The sequence below is a fragment of the Tinamus guttatus genome, unplaced genomic scaffold, assembly GCF_059628265.1.
Source record: "Tinamus guttatus ecotype Peru unplaced genomic scaffold, ASM5962826v1 Tinamus_guttatus_pri_ptg000150l, whole genome shotgun sequence".
Classification (NCBI taxonomy): Eukaryota; Metazoa; Chordata; class Aves; order Tinamiformes; family Tinamidae; genus Tinamus; species Tinamus guttatus.
This window is the reverse complement of record NW_028288684.1, coordinates 14,463,896-14,481,428: the sequence shown is the minus strand read 5'-3', so window position 1 is coordinate 14,481,428 and position 17,533 is coordinate 14,463,896. Positions and strand designations below refer to the sequence as shown.

The following is a 17,533-nucleotide window of genomic DNA, read 5'->3' as shown; positions in this document are numbered from 1 at the left end:
CAGACAGACACAGGTTTCCCCGAGGGGGCACTCTCTTATACATCCCGCTCATGAAACACTGCATCTCCAGTTTTACATAGGATACACTTAAGCTGTTTGGAATTTTTTTTCAGTATTATTTTCTGATAGAAAAGGCAGCAGAGGGAAGGTAAAAAAAAAAAAAAAAGAAAGAAAAGAGAAAAAAGAGGAAAAAAGGAACATTTTTTGTTTATTTAAGCCAAATTAGTAAACTTGAAAAAATTTGTGTCATTTGCCTTCAAGAAAAAAAAAAAGAATATATTGATTTTTTCCACCACACCATTGTCTTTTAAGCATTATATTTAGTTTTCTGTCCTCCAGAATCAGCCAGAATACCTAAAAGAAAACATATCACATAATTCAGTGTTGTTTTCCTCTAGTGTGGGGAATATGTGAGGGGAATGAGATAATTCAGAACAAAATATATAGGCATGGAGCTGCCAAGCTGCAAACTTTTGGGGAAACACTACAAAAACATAATTTTGCATTGAATTCAACTGAAAATGAAACTAAGTGAAGCCAACTAATTAAAGAAAAATGAATTTTGCTTCAATTCCCATTTGGAAATGCCTAAGCATTTCATTTTTTCTTTCTCTTTATCTAAATTTCCACAATTCCTGGATCAATTCATTTTTATTCTTATTTCATATAAAAAGTCAATTTTCGTTATAATTAAATGCAAAATCTTAAATTGACATTAGGCTATGTAAATTGTTCAGGATGGAAATACTTACTTCTTTTTATCCCTGCTAAGTATGAACCTCTATAGAAAGTGAGTAAAGAATCCTACAGAAATATCTTTAATATCTGTTCTCATACAAAGTTATTGTCAGCAGTGTTTTATTCTTTGCATTGAATAATGTAGGGATCTTTTGCAATAAAAAGTTCAATCATGATTAAAAGGACAAATTAAAGTTTTACAGTTCATCCTTATGCTGATAATTCTGTCCTTTGGATTAAATAAAAATCAGAGGTACACCAGCTGAATTCAGCTGTCTGTATCTCATGCACCATGAATGTTAATAAGATAAGGTAAACTGTTAGTCATTTTACTTCATTAAGGTTGCCTCTAGTGCCCAGATGTTGCCAAGTTCTTACAGTCTTTTCTGAACTTTAGCAAAGCTTGAAGGTGCTTGTCAAATTCCCAAGCATGAAAATGGAGAGACTGCTAGGTTACATCTCAGCTTCAGAAGGTCAACGCTTTATAACATGATTCACACTACCTGGCTTATTCCACCTTATACTCACCTGGCAGAGGTTCAGGCTTCTCATTTCACCCCCAGATGCTTCCCAGACTTAGTCAATCTTCTGCCAACTCTTCACCAGATCCTAATTTCCATACTATTACCCCGACTAGCTGCCAGATAATTCCAGTCTCCCCAGCCTCAATCTTCTCTCAGTTTCATGTATCCTGGTCCAGCTAATATCATTTTGCCTTTCTCAGCTGCCGACATCCCTTAATCCCCAAGAGCCTATGTCTTTAAATCTACCTCTTGGCTCTTCACAGGTCTCTCTTCTCATTGCATTTGAATCAAATCTCTCCATTTCCTGAGTCCTCCCAAAAAACAAATGCTGAGGGAATGGAAGAGAAAGGCTCTTTGCTCATGTACACTGCAGTGTCTGTGTTGTCAACTCTCTGAGGCCACCTGGGCTTAATACTTTCATGAAAAAGTATGAACTGAAATTCTGATTACCATGAGCACAATCACATAGCAATCTGGACATAAACATGATGCACCTGTTTTACAAATTTCAAGTCTCATGCCTTTGTGGGCAGCAGTGTTTTGCAGACAAAGAAGCTTCTAATTCAAAGCAGCATAAGCTGAATATATATCATGTGTTCTCTCTATATGTGTATATGAATATATATATCTCCAGAGGTAGAAGATATGTTTTTATTTGATTTTTTTTAATTATCTGTCGATATTTTTTTTTAATTATCTGCGATGTCTCCATACAAAAGTTTGCCATATCTTTACATATCAAGTATCCTTAATAACAATGGGTGCTACAAGTTTATGTACACTGAGCATGATGCCTTCTTTTGGGCATAAAATGCTTAAGTTAGTTTGTTTGTGTTTCTCCTAAGATGGCTTCAAAATGGAACTGAAATCAATATTGAAAGTGACTATCGCTACAGTTTAATAGAAGGAAGCTTGATCATCAGCAATCCCAGTGAAATGAAGGACTCTGGACAGTATCAGTGTTTAACGACCAACATATTTGGCAGTTTATTAAGCAGAGAAGCCATTCTTCAGTTTGCATGTGAGTAACATTTATTTATTCACAATGGATAAACCAGATTTTTATATTGCCTGATGAGGTCTAAATTGTCACCTGTCTGTTTTACAGAAAAGTTACACTGCCTACAGACTTTATTGGGTTAGGTTAGAATCTGAGAATTAGAAACAAAATGCTTAGGGAGAAAGAGTTTTTTCCATGCTTTGAGAAAAGTCAGAATCAAATAAATAAGTCAGGATCAATTAGTAGAGAAAGTCAGAACTGACTAATAAAGCATTTGGGCATACAGCCCAAATATTATCTTTTAATGACCCATTTGTATATTCCCCAATGATATATTTCATTCATTGATATTTTTCTGAAACCTATATATTATTTATGTAATCACACTATTCAAACATGTGAGACTTCTTGTACTTGAGCAAGAGATAAAGAACATCAGAGTTACCACAGAGTTGGATAAGGTGCACCTATATTTGCTAAAAAGTCTGCATCCATAATTTTCCGTATGAGAGCAGTGTGTGTTAGTTCATCATGCTTATTATTATTATTATTATTGTTATTAAAGATAAGCCCTGCCATGAGGGTGCAAAAGCAGGTCAAAAGGTCAAGGGATATATTTCTACCTTTTCTGATAAATCAAAAAAATTCAGAGCTATTGTTTTAGTCTTTTCTGCTGCAAATGCTATTAACGTATAAGGACTATCTCCCTAAAGCATGGGGACTGTCTACTCCCTTCTGAGCTCACAGCGATACTGAGGTCTCCGTTCCTCACAGCAGTATGTTTAACCTCTAGACATCATAACAGTGGTCTTATCACTAGCTAATTTTGGAGCTCAATCTTAAATTTAGCTCTGAGAAAATTCCACTACATTTTATCTTTCAGACAACAAAACTATTGTAAAACAAATCACTTGGTTATAAAACCTGACAGCTGGTAAGTATGGGTTGTGCTGGAGCTTTCAACCTCAGATTTTCATTCCCCCTTCAGGAGAATGGCTAAAAGGTGGCTATGTGACCCCCAGCTGAAGAAATGACAAGCAAATTGAGAGATGGTGCCCAAGCAGCAGAAAGTCAATGGGATTTCAGTGGCTAGGTCAAGAGATCATAAAGGACCCCATGTATTTCCAGCTACCTTATAGTGAAATCTGTTTTTTTCATTTGTTTGTTTTTTGTTTGTTTGTTTTTGACTACTTCCAGTAAAACAAATTTAGCTAAGGTGGTAAAAAAAGAATAAGTTAAAAAGGTTGAGTCTTGCAGGTTTGTTTTTATTTGATTTTTTTATTATTAGCTCACACAAGTGCCTTGCAGATGTCAACATTCTTATACTACAACACTACAGTAACATACATATGTTTTCAATTCTTTGAAGTGTTAGCTTGGGAATGGCATGAAGCTTTTTTAGGCAAAGTTGACAGAAGATTGCTAGCTGAAAGAGCTGAGGTACAGCAAACAATGTTGCAGAACTTGCAATAGTTTTAAGTTGTTTTTTTTTCAAGTTTTTTAGATTTCTTTAAGTATACAGAGCTCTGTAAAAAAAATGCATAACTGGCATAACTGGTTGAGATTCTTTTAGAAGTTTGTGAGCAGCCCTTGCATGCAAGCAAGAGACCGTTGATCCTTCAAGGATTTCTGAATACCATTTTGATAGAATCATAGAATCATAGAATGCTTAAGGTTGGAAGGGACCTCTGGGGGTCATCTAGTCCAACCCCCCTGCACACACAGGGCCACCTAGAGCACATGGCACAGGACTGCATCCAAGCGGGTTTTGAAGATCTCCAGAGAGGGAAATTCCACAACCTCTCTGGGCAGCCTGTTCCAGTGCTCTGTCACCCTCACTGTTAAGAAATTTTTCCTTAAATTCATGTGCAACTTTTGGTGCTTCAGTTTGGACCATTTCCTCTAGCTCTAGTTCTGATAATTTCAGTATATTTTGATAAATTATAAAAAAAAATCTTCTATCAACTTCTTGAATCTTATCTTTTAGCTTCTCTTATGACCCTTTTTTTACTTTAAATCCCCAGCAAATGTTATACATTTCTTCTCTTGGTGTCAGTGTTTACTCATCTTTACTCTGTAAGTCTATTGTCATAGTCCCCAAACAACGAAGTTCTATTTTTCTACAGTACGTTGTTCTGCATAAAAACTGAAGTAATATAGCACAACTAAAATAACAACAGTAATATCTCTTCATTCAAATCCCACGCACAAGTATCGTGGGCACTTCATATGTTTCCTTGTCCTCTTAAACTACAGCATACAGCAGTTATAAAATCCTTTGCTATTAACAATTTTGATATTCTCAGTAAATTATTATCAATAATTATTGGATAGAAATAATTACTTATATGCAAAAAGTTCTCCATTCATTGGGAAGCGTATCCAGAAATATTTTCTTGCCCTTCAAGCATACCCTGGAATAATAAATATGCACTTTTGAAATGTTATTTGTATCATGCAGTAATTCACAGTATAAATTGGTGTTAATGTACTGTAAACTTAAAGTAATCTATCAGAAGGTTAGAAAACACAAACATGTGTTAGGAAACCAACCCCAAACATATATATTTTTCACTCTGATTTCAGCTTTTAAATATTTTTCTAAGACACTCTTGAATTTTATCCAGTATGTTCGGCTAAATTTTCTTGAAGCAAATAACAAAATATTTTCATCCTAATATTCTGGGGGACATATTGTTTACAATGGTTCCCAAAGAGCTAATGTTCTTTATTTCTGTTAGAAAAAAAAAGAGATTTTGCCTTTCAGATCTTTTAACAAAAGCTCTTTATATTATAGCATGACAAATCTTTTGTGAATTAAAACAAAATACTTTTGTGCCCTATGACTTCATATCTAGAAAGTTTTCACAGTGTAATCCTAATGTTTCTGAAATATTCTAGTGATACTTTAACTAAGTTATATAGTATATGTAATTTATTATCAGACATAAAACAAGCATTTGCTTCATGAGATGTAGAGGTACACAAAATGGCATCCAGTGTCTCTTTTTCTTTGAAAGCCAAGGATTCCAGAAGCTTCAAAATTTAGCATTTTGACAGGAAAAAAATTTAAATAAATTCATAGATTTGCTTGAATGCATGGTTTGTACTGCCATGGAAAATAGCTACATCTTTGCAGGTCACAGAGTTGCTACTCAAATTAGGGAGAGAAACCACGTACCCCCAGAAAAAGCCCCCCCAAAGAGATTATAAACACCATTTAACAAGGGATTTGACAGTTTCATACAGGAAAAAATAACACAGCATATGCTATAATGTGCTTATGCAAAATATCATGACACTTGAAGAGGAGCATGTGGTTTGCAATGGATCTTGGCTTTCTTACAATTGCATTACCAAAAATCTAGTTGCTATTATTATTATTATGTAATATATAAAACATTATGTATTACAAATATAAACATCAGTGTATGATGTCACTTGTATATGAGTGTCTAATTAAAACAGGACTTTGAAATACCTATATGATTTCTTTGGATTTGAAAATGTGAATGGAGAGAGGTGGGGCAGAGAGAAAGTAAGCAAAAAATTACACAATTTTATATAAGTTAAAAGACAGAATACTTGAAGTGGCCTTCTGTAGTCTGGATTTTTTTTATTGTGAAAGATTTTGCATATAATTTTCCTTTTTTTTTTTTGATTGAATCCATTTTATCTTTTTTTTTCTCATTTAAACTAGAGATATTGATTAGATATATGTTATGTTTCAACTGATGAACTTCCATGATCATCCATTTATATACAAAATAAGAAGTCAGCAATGTTATAGACAAATAAATCAATTGCTTTTTTTTTAAGGAGACAGGCTGCATCTTACACATTTCATCAAGGCACACCTCTGACAGCTCGTTAGAGAATTCACCTCCTACGAAATGAGCTTATGAGCAGCCTCCCTGGACATCGTATTGGGTTTGCTCCATAATTTCCTAATAAAAAATAATTTCTAAAGAGATGATCTTCTAGACACAAGTAAAAAAATTGACATCATTGTTAAGTCAAAAACATATATTGTAACAAAATGCTTAGCCACATTATGATATCAATATTCCCTTCTAAATCATACAAAGTTAAAGAGGATTCATGCAAAGTTAAACAGTACTAAGCAGTATAAAAGAAAAATGAGCACAAGCTGAATCTGGGAAAGGAATCAGTATTCCATTAGTCATAGTTTCATTTGTTAAAAATGTCCCTTACAATCCTGTAATACAGCCTATGTTCTGCTTTTCTCTGAAACATCATAGCAGTGTAAAGAATATTACTACACTAGTTACAGAAAGACAGGTATACCATAGTAATTTGAACTATAGAATTCTGGATTTTTTTTCTAATTCAAATTACTTTCAGGAAATATATGCTCACAATACACTTGCAAACAAGAATTACTTGACATAAAATCTTAATTGCATGTAGGATAGGTTGTGCTTTTGATGGTTTATTCATCGAAGAATATAATTTCAGTAAACCTGAAATTAATAAGAATTTATGTTTTACTCTACAAATAGTTCCATAAAGACTGAAGATTTTGCAGCATCTGACAGAAGGAAGGGATCTGATTTCTACTTCTTCTTTACTTCTGCCTTTTCAGTTGTGTGCACCCTGCTTCTGATCTCTTCCGTTATTTATTTGTGTAAACTGGGACAGTTTCACAAGGAAATATTGTCAGTTTTTTCTTATAGAATGAGACCAAAAGATAAAGGTCCTATTTACAGAGAGTATATGGATCTGGATCCATATGTGGATCAAATCCCTGGATCTCAGCTTCCCAGATTAATATTCATACATAGACTAAAGTTGTGCTAATATAATAATTGATACTGTGTCTATACAGTATCAATTTAGATTCACATCTGATATATATTACATATCTACTCTAAAATTCTGCAAATCTAGAACTTTTTTTTTTCCTAATAGAAACAGACAGATTTTTAAACAGGAAAATGTGTGTTTTTTTTTTGAAATTTAGCTGCAGTAGTACTTATTTGGATGTTTGCAAAAATATTCAACATATAATTAAAAGATGCAAGATACTAAGAACGCTGGCCACAGCTTAACAAAACACTTCATCTTAAATTATTTGCAATCTCATTGAAATTGATGGGTTGGTGAATATGCTAAAAATTAAGCATATGTTTAAATTCTTTGTTGTTAGACAACTTGAGACAATGATTCTTTATATACCACAGTTCTCCAATAGCCTTTCTTGTTGGGAAAATTGTTCTGATGGTCATCAATGTGGCTACAGTGAATCTTTGAATAAAGACAGTCTTCATAGGTTGATCTTTCATCCAAGAATGAGACAAGTAGAGAGAGATAGATAAAAATGAGCACTTGGGAATACACGTGTAAGCGATAATACAATCCACTCTTTTCACCAAGAATGACTAGAATATTTATTCATTGTTCAGAATACCTCTCCAATCATTCATTTGTATTACCAGATGATGATCCTTATGGGAATTCAAATGATATCAGGAATGATATCCAGAAAAAAAGCCTGGTCTCTTGGAATTCCCCTTCCACATGGAACATGAAATATGTCTTCCTAAAATGGTCTCCTGACATGAGGTATAGTGCCTAGTCTGTAAAAACAAAGGCCCAGCTAAGAGGTCTAGTGGGCTAGCTTTCCGTTTGTCTTTTAGTTCTACTGCTGAAGGTCTCTGAGGATTGCAGCATTTCAATTCTGCCATATCTATATCAGCAGCAGTGAAACACCGACTGACTTGTCTCTGCCTTAGATCACTTTAAAAAGCAGAAAAAAAAAAAAAAAAACACAGTTCTTCACAGTTCTTTCCCAGGTACAAAAATAAATGCTTTCTCTTTTTTTTTTTTTTTTTAAAAAAAAAAACGGAGGAAAAAAATCTTTTTATTTCTCTGCGCTGCCGTGAGTCATTTTCTTGTCTGCTCCAAAAGCAATTCCATGTCTCTGCTAGTAAATTAAACATTCTCTAGCACTGAGAAAAGTGGTATAGAGAGGCACGCGTCTGCTACTAAAACTTTTATCTTCCAAAATTTTGTCTTCCAAAACATCTAAGCTATCTTTCACAAATGGTCCCTTGTCATTCCTCTTAACATCCAAAATGTGACAAGAATTGTATTGGAGAAGGCAGTGATCACACCAAAGTATGTCGGGGACAGTTCTAACAGTCTGTCCATAACCATGATCAAATTCCAGTGGCATTTTTATTGGACCAGTATACATCTAGTCTGAGTGTCTTGAATCAAGCATCTGCAGTTTCAGATGAGTCAGTCACATCAGGCTTACTCTGCAACATGGCTCGAAAAACAAATACCATATTCCTTCACTATTTACAGTTGATGTGTGTGTGGTGAAATTACACATTATTTCTGACTCAGAGGACTGTTTTGACACAGCTAAAAGTCAAAACCCAGGAAGCTTTATAGCAAAGTCTTTATTTTTTCCAGGGTTGTATTAGAATGAAAAACAGCTTGAAAAGCTGAGGCCACATCTCTAATTATGGATTATGCAAAACATCAATACAGTGCACATTTGATTCTTATTATAATAGGTTGTTAGCCTCAAAAAAGGGTATCAATTCCGAATGTATTCCATTGAGCAACATTTATTATCTAATTCCAGTTGTATTATACAGTCATAACTTCAACCTCATTGATCCTCATATACCTCAGACATCAAAAACGTTAAGCTTATTTCAAACTATTCAAATGGGAGTGCAATCATTTATTAGTCTTGTCAAGTTCATTTATTGCTACATAAGTTTTGATGCCAAAAAAATATTATGAAGCTTAAGTTCTTCTCAAGCTTAAACTCCGAAAACATATTTTAGACAATATGTTTTATATTTTGTGTCCTGTGGAAGCATTAAGAGAAATCAGTCATGTACGGAGACACAGTTTGAAATGTAATTATGGCAATCATTTAAAGATGTGTTTCTCATTTTAGCATCTTGCATTATTCCACAGGATTGGAAGGCTGCTGTTTAACCTGCCTATAACCTACTTACCTACCTTTCACAATCTAATTTATCATGCTAATGAACCATTACTCTTTGCATTTAAATATAGCTTAAAATAATTGAGTAGTGTTATTAAAAAGGAAAATTTTAAAAGGCTAATAGAGAATCCAGTGCCAAGATACATCTTTTAAATTTCCTTTAAAAGTTCTCATTTTGATTGATTTTTCTGTCTGTTCTCTCTACTCTTAACAGCCTTTCGGGTACTGTAGATTTTTGTGGTCAGTGCTCTACATTTCTTCAACCTAAAGATGTAGATTAATTTACATTTCTTGCATGGTATTTCCTACCCCTACTCTGCCCCCTCCATTGTATTGCCATAGATATACATTGCCCTTATAAATAAGCAGATTAGGCTACTGATCTGCTTGAGAAGCAAATTTTTCCACTGTTTTTTCTTCAACTCACAAACTAATTCAGTTGCATAAGTCCTTGTGCAACATGAATCTGGGAGAAAAGTGGACAGGATATTTAAGCAGACGCCACCACAACTGCCACTGAAAATTAAAACATTTGAGACAGTTTTGGTATTATTTGAAGTCATATGGAAAAAAAAAAAGGTTTGAGAGAGCTGAGTCCTAACTTTATTAATAATGCCTTAGAGGAGGCATTAAATATAAGAAAAGCCTACCATGAATTAAGGAGATTAATCACCAAAGAAAACAACATCTGGAAGGTTGTGAAGCATATGGGTGAAATACGAATTACCAGAAGTCAAGCTGAGTTAGACTGACGAGGAAATTAGAAGAAATGAGATAGACAGATAAACTTTTAAGCTAGGTTAATAAAAATGAGCAAGAAAAGAAAAATGGATGAAGGGATAGGATTAAATTTAACCTACATAGGACCTCAGACTAAATGATTGCATTTTTATTTAGTTTTCTGTAAGAACAGAATAATTTATACGGCTGATTCCAAACAGAAGATAAGATATCAGAAATGATAAGTTATGCATTCTGTTTAGGGATGAGAGAAGAGAGGAATAATAGAAGTCAACTCAGAATTTAAAAGTACTTCTTAATAAAAGCCAGTGTTCCTACCAAATCCATGAGGTCTGCTAAAAAAGTTTAGTACTTCAGCCACATAACTTTAGAAAAGCCCATTGTTCCAAGGTCAAAATGATATTTTCTGTGATGTCCATATTGATAAAATTAACTAACTGAATTATTTGGACTGTATACTAATATATACTCACAGTACTAATTTCTTTGTCCAGAGAACTGAGGGGGAGAAGACTTGGAAAACCTTGAAATAAATGCATACTTTATTTTTAATGTCTTTTACACCTGAGGTTTTGAACACTGTATGATGACAATCATTTTGTATATGATTTCTTGTAATTTATTAAAAGAATAAAATCAAAATAAGCATTAATAACAACTTCTCACCATTGACAGTAAAATATGTTAGAAGCATCCTCTGATGACCACCAGCAAATTCATTGAGAGTAGACAGGTGTATTCTGTCTGCAAACCAGGAGCCAGCAGTTCTTCATTTCATGTGTACCAGTTTTACAAGCTGTATATTCATTTACTTTGATGTCAGAAATTGGTTTTGTACAATGTGGTGAATATAAGGAAAAAGACAAATCCCCTCTATAGGGCATAATGGAATTTGTCTCTGGACAGAGATGCACACACACACACACACACATGCAAACACAAAACTAAACAAACAAAAGCAAATAAAAAGAAAAATCTTTAATTATATTTCAACCTTTTATCTCAGCAAGCATATAAATATGTAAAGCTGTAAAAGTGCACTTAGTTTCTTATAAAAATACAAATTTTGACCCACCTACCTATTCTGTACATCGTACGAATTAAAAGATAGCGCAGTAAGTCAGAAATTTATAACACTGTATGTCTAACTGCATGTTAAATATGACACTGTATGCTATTAGAGTTGCAAGGTCAAGCTTCCAAAAGTTATGGGATGACAGATTTACAATTACCTGTGCAGTCTGAACACAGCCACTCTGTGCAATCCATTTTTTTCTTATATTAGATACCCTAGACTCAGGTCACAGGAAAGTTAATGCTCACTTACTGAACTGTATCCTGTTTTCTATTTTGTTTTTCAGTGCACAGCCCCCTACCTTCATTAATTCAAACTATTGATCTGGGGATCTGGAAGTGATCACGTTCCTATTTATCACTATAGCCCATCATTTTCTCAGTCTTTCTACCAGTCATAGCTTAATCCTACTTCTGATTTCAAACCTCATATTTTCCTCTTCTTAGCCTTCAAATCTCAGTTCTGATTTCCTTACGTGTTGAAACGATCTGTTTGTCTAGAAAGGATAGTAACATCCTTCTAATACTGTTTTGGTTTCCCTGTGCTAATCATGCCCCGTGCCTGCAGTCTGCATTCGCTGCTAGCTCACATTTCCCCTTTTCCAACTCCTAAACTCATTTTTTTTTCCCTGTCCTTCCATACCACCAGTAACATTTTGCATCCTTAAGAGAGTAAGTTAGCATTTAGTTAATTTTGTGACAATACTAGGAGTATATGAAGAAGGTTCTTTTGTAGGGTAAGTACTGATCACCTTAATCACAATAGTTGTTACCTCCTCTATAATGACTGAATTTCTTGGGTTTGATTTTTTTTTTTTTTTGATTGCAAAAAGTCTGTATATCTTCAGGCTAAATAACTTATATTGCTACTCCATTAGCTCTTATAAACAAAGTGGGTCAAGGCTCCAAATGGCAAACTGTTACAGTACATTGAATAGGAAATTCCACTGGTAATTCAATAGCTGGCATTTTTTCTTTTGAATTGGTAAATCAATATTGCAGAATATACTTTAATGAAATAGTGGTCCTTGGATAAATTTTGACTTGGAAAGTGATTTCCACTTAAATGTTTTCCATCCATCAACACTATCTTTAGAATTAGGTCTCAATTATCGTTTTACTTTTCTATTAATATAATAGCAATCAACTGTGACGTGTTTTGAATAGTGACTACAAGATCTTGATGTTTTAAGGCAGCCACATACCCTGATTTCTTTTGTCACTTTTCTGTGTCTTCTTGATTTCTTGTCCTTGTGTCTTGTTCTATTGTGGAGAAAATATTTCCATTTAAAATGGAAAATTGTAATTCACATTAGGCATAAAAATTCACAAATACAGATGTTTGACCTTTTTTCTTTATTTTCCTGACATGTTGCAGAGGGACTGGGAATGTACACTAATGGGACAGTAAGAAATGATATATTTTCTGAAATAACTCATAAAATTCTATAAAATTATTGTTACTTCATGAAAGTATATATATCTTCTTAAAAGTGGAAGCATCATAGATAAAATCTGCCAATGAATGTAAAAGTAAAATTGGAATAGCTGTAAGAAAAGCATAGCTAGTTGAGCAAAATACAGTGAGTATTCTCAAATCCAGAGCAGCCTTGTGGCAACTCAATCAAACAGAGGGGCCAATTATTTAATCTTCCATCCTGCAAAACACTCTGCAGGTAACTGGAAGTGTATTCAGGATAGAGATTTTACATATTTTGGTCTGGTTTTATGAAATTCAGAATTATGAACTATTTGAACAAAGGAAGTTTAAAAAGTGAGATAATAGTTCCACAGGAGATTCAAGCACTTCCAGTCTTTTCAATAGAAATTTGATTATTTTAAAAAATTTCTTTCAAAATAGAATTCTAATGCAATTTGTCTTCTAAACAACTAAACATGCCATTTTAATAATGTCCAATTCTCTTGTATTCCTGAGTTAAGAAAATCCTGTTAGAATGAAGTCAAATCATTTACATGATGTCATTTTGAGTTCTGCATTTGGATTTACATTATGGTAGAAACATGCAGTTTATATATATATGAGCTTATATGCATACACATATACGAACACATATATATGAGCTTAGGCGTGGCAAAGCATGATTCAACATTGCCAGAATGAAATGCCCAAATGTTGCGGTTTGATGGAGAGGCAAATTTGGTAAGAGATGAATCCCCTTGCAATCCAACTGATCCTCAAAGGTTAGAGGGACTTTGGGGTGGCTGGACTCATCTCTTAACAGGGACACCAAATACTGTGTTAGCTCTACGCCCAACTCTGCCAGTACCGGATTCACTAACAGTCTGCTGACCAATCCAATCCAGTCCAATCGCCTTCCTAGGAGTGAATCGAGTTCCCAAATAGTGTGATCAACTATAAGCTCAACTCTAGCAGTATCGGATTCACCCATTGTCTGCTGACTGTACGTCCAACTGCCTTCAAAACAAGTAGTCGGGTTGACGAATAGCACAATTTATTCAAATGCGACGTTTGGAAAACAGGTTTCAGATGTCTCCATAGGAAATTCTCTACTATAGTGTGGGGTTCTTAGCTAGTGCCCAGTGTACAAATGCACAATCATCCCTCACCCAGAAGATAGGAGAGGGCTCTCAATCTTGAAGAGTCTCCTCAGGCAATGTCCTGAACCGAGGGGACGAAAGGGCTTCAGCCTGCCAACTGATCCAGAAGTTACAACGAGGTCTTCCCTATGTGGCTTATCAGCTGCACGGTACCACCAGGTTGCCACCTCTGCAGGGGTACAACAGAGTTTGGCCCTGGTGTTTTCACTCCGCTCCACCTTCCATTCACTTGTCGTCTGCACAGCACCATCAGGTTATCCCCTCCACAGGGAAGCCAACAAAGTTTGGCCATGGTGTCTCCATTCTGCTCCACTCTTCATTTACTCTTGTTAGTATGTGCTAGGAGGGCAGATTGTGTGGCCAAGGGAATTGTGGAGAGGTAGATTCTGCACGTACCAACCATCCTGGAAGTGGTAACTGTCTCTCACCTCAAGCAAGCCTCTGTAATGCTGTAACTTCTGTTAGGCTCTAGTTTTCTTTAAGTTCTCCTTTCTTGAGCAATTCTCTCACACCAAATGATCCTTTTTTTTTTTTTTCTTTTTTTGTCATAAAAGTATTCTTACAAGATGTTTCCATATTGGTGAATCTGTAATACTTACAGAAAGCTTAAAATAATCAGACTGAACTGCCACTATATTTATCCAGCTATATTTTTTCTGTTATCTGTGCCACTTTATAGCCATATGTTTCTGAGTATTACATTTAAATACACACCGATGGAAAAAAAAAATGTTCATCTCCTTTTTTTAATAGACATACTATTTGAAAATAATGACAAATTCTCCCACTAGTTGTTTTGTGCATCCAATAAATTGTTTACAACTTTACCTAATATGTGTGCTTTGCAGTCCTTTGGCTTCATACAAAAAATGTTTGCAGATCTGTAAAATATGTAATAATTTCTATTTTTAAACATCAAAGCTTTCCCAATCAATTACAAATAATTCTCATCTTCAGATTTTATTAATTTAGAGACTAGCACTCTATGACAGTGCAGTGTGATGAAGACTGGGTATAGCAGTCTACTTCAGTTAGTCAGAGCTGCCAAGTTTTATTCCTTTTTTTTTTCCTTATGTTATTGAGCATTCTAAAATGTGAAGGTGTTTCTAGTACATTGGATATGTGCTCCTCTTTATTCTTGTCTCTGTAAATGAAAGATAAACAAAGATATGGCATGTGAATCAGCCACTGATATGAAAACCTAAACTAAACCCTCTCCAAAAGCAAGAAACTGTTTGATTTAGCAACTGAAAAATCTGTAAATGATGTGTGTCTTATAGCTCAATGTTTTTACAAATAATAGTCCTAAAGTATTTTCACCCACTTTAGCAGATATCATTTCCAGATCATAATTATGATTGATATCATTTAAGCATAAGACTAATGGGATGCCTCTAGTTGCTAGGAAAATGCATGCAAACTGGGTCAGTGCAGCAATATGCTAGACACTAAGTCTTCATTTTATAAATACTTTAGATTTCAGAGGATTTTTCTTGTGTTTTTGCTAAAATCTATTGTAATACTCAGATGAAACAATTATGCAAGATTTAGTTCAGTCAGGCAGACATTTTGTTTGGAAGATCGGTTAACCTTTGGGACAACTAACAGTTTGTGATCTGCAGACTCCTGAGCTCATTCTCAATCACTGTAATATTGGCACATGTAGTCCAGCACTATAACATTATTAGAAAATAGCTGGCAAGCACAGTATTGTAATTCAATGAGAGCAAAATAATTACCTAATATGAAGCTTTGATCAAAATCAGAAGATAAAAATGAATCTCCCAGAAAGTGTTTTCCAGCAGTAAGTCTTGATATTTTGAAAAACCTTTTCCAAGTATCTGGACTTCTCACTACATACTCTTAATTTGTGTTTGATCATTTCAGTCATAAATGGAATAAATTCCTTTGGTAAAAATAAACAAACAAGTAGAGATCGAAGCGTGAGAAGTTTGTACGTTAAAAAGTTTCACTCTCTTCAGCAATAAAAATTATTGTCTTTGTGAGAAGGAAACAAATGAAACCAGTGGTGATGCTTTTCAAGACAGAATGTGACAGTCAGATTACAAATTGGAAACTTGTTTCTCTAAAGAAATCATTTAGCAAGCATCTCACGTCTCACTTCGATCTGGGTTATCACATCTATGGGACATAAAGCCTGACATTTTTCTCTGTGAGTTGTTTTGCCATGAGATCGATCTTGTTCACTCACTCCATATAAATTATCTGAGCTACACATCAATTTGTGAATGTGTACTCAAGTTAAGAAAGATTAAGGGGACTCTGATTTATATAATACCATAGGATATCAGAAGTTCAGTTTGAAGTAATTACAAAAATGGTATTTTTTAAAAAATATTTTATAGACATTGCCTGGAAGTAAAATGCATACAATGAATAACAATACAATCATTGTTTAAACCTCTTTGATAGCGCAAATTACCGGAAATAGAAATACTTTTCATATATTAAGGAGGCATTTTGAAAAAGGACTATAATAAAAGGTTTACAGATTTCACTATTTAGATTGTAATAGTTGCCAAGACAATGCTTCTACTTCTACTCTTTAAATTACTACAGGAAATGAAAATGCATTTAAGCACTTAAGATTTGATATATAAATATATTAGCCATGTTTAGGAAGGATCTTTGCATAGTTTCTTTGGTAAAAGTAGAAAAGTTTGATTTCACATAACTTATAATATTTTTATTTTCTTTTTTATTTGAAAGTCTTGTGCCTTATCGTTCTCACCTCACAAGCACCCACTAAATCAAAAAAGGGTTGGAGGTGTGAAAGAACTGTGTTATTCTCTAAACCAATAAGTAGACTGCACTGCAATTTATTTTATTTCAACAGAAAAAATGGTGGAAACCTTTTACAAATGAAGTGCAGATGTTAGATCTGTCTGGAACAGGTTTCCAAAAAAGTCTAGGCCTAGGAACTTATTTGAAAAGGCATATTTGATCTGATTTGGCACTTTCACTACATTCAGTGAACTGCCTGATGCATGTTTTTTCAATCTTCTCTACATAACTTGTTAGACAAAATAGTGCTGAAATATTACCCAGGACAATTTAGCTGCCATCTAGATTATTGACAGTTGTTACCTATGAGAATTTTGGATAAGATATCTAAGTATTACAGTATTTAAGTAAATACTTATAACTGTGATATAAGCTTATGCACCTCTTTCCAAATGCTATCACAGGGTTGATTGGGGCAGGGAAAGGGAAAAATGTTATACGACTTCCATTACAATAAACAGGCTAAGCACATAGGCTTGAAGGACAATTGGCTGAAATCCTGCATACAGATGATAAAAACATGATTAATAAAGTATTTACAGAACAAATATAACTCAAGGGATAGCAGAAAATAATAAAGATGGGAAAACAACACTACTGCTTTAAGAAGGAGGTATTCTGGATTCTGGATCCCTAAGCATTATGGATGTTTTTGAAGAAACTTCAGCAGAAATCTATTTTAAGCCAAAATGTGAAGGTGAGCAATGTAATGAATGATAGAATTCTGAATGTTTGGGGTTTGTTTGTTTAGTTGTTTGTTTGCTTAGTTTTTTGTTGTTGTTTTATTTTCGCTGCACAAAGACTGTTTGGGAGTAACATAAAGAGTTACAAAAATCATAGAAATGATTAAAGTGTAAGCAGTGCAAGAAAAGAACAGCAGTTGGCAGATTTTTTTTTTTAAAAAAGACATATTCTTGAAGTTGCATGCATTGTAAGAGTATGTACTAAGTAAGCGCCCTACATCCAGTGTATCCCTATTCTGTAGTCACTGTAGTGTGGGAGAAAAATAGCTCCATGGAAAGTACTATTATTTATCACTCATTTTGAGCATAATTTTCAATATCTGTGAACTCTGAA

At 34.2% G+C, this 17,533-nt stretch overlaps 1 protein-coding gene across 1 annotated transcript in view; it reads left to right on the top strand.

The window, feature by feature from the left end:
* Window positions 1-17,533, top strand: part of CNTN5 (contactin 5) — a 413,137-nt gene that overhangs the window by 189,540 nt on the left and 206,064 nt on the right. The window contains exon 5 of the mRNA XM_088522370.1: window positions 2,108-2,283. Coding sequence (XP_088378496.1) covers window positions 2,108-2,283 — 176 coding nt within the window. The remainder of the gene's footprint in view (window positions 1-2,107; window positions 2,284-17,533) is intronic.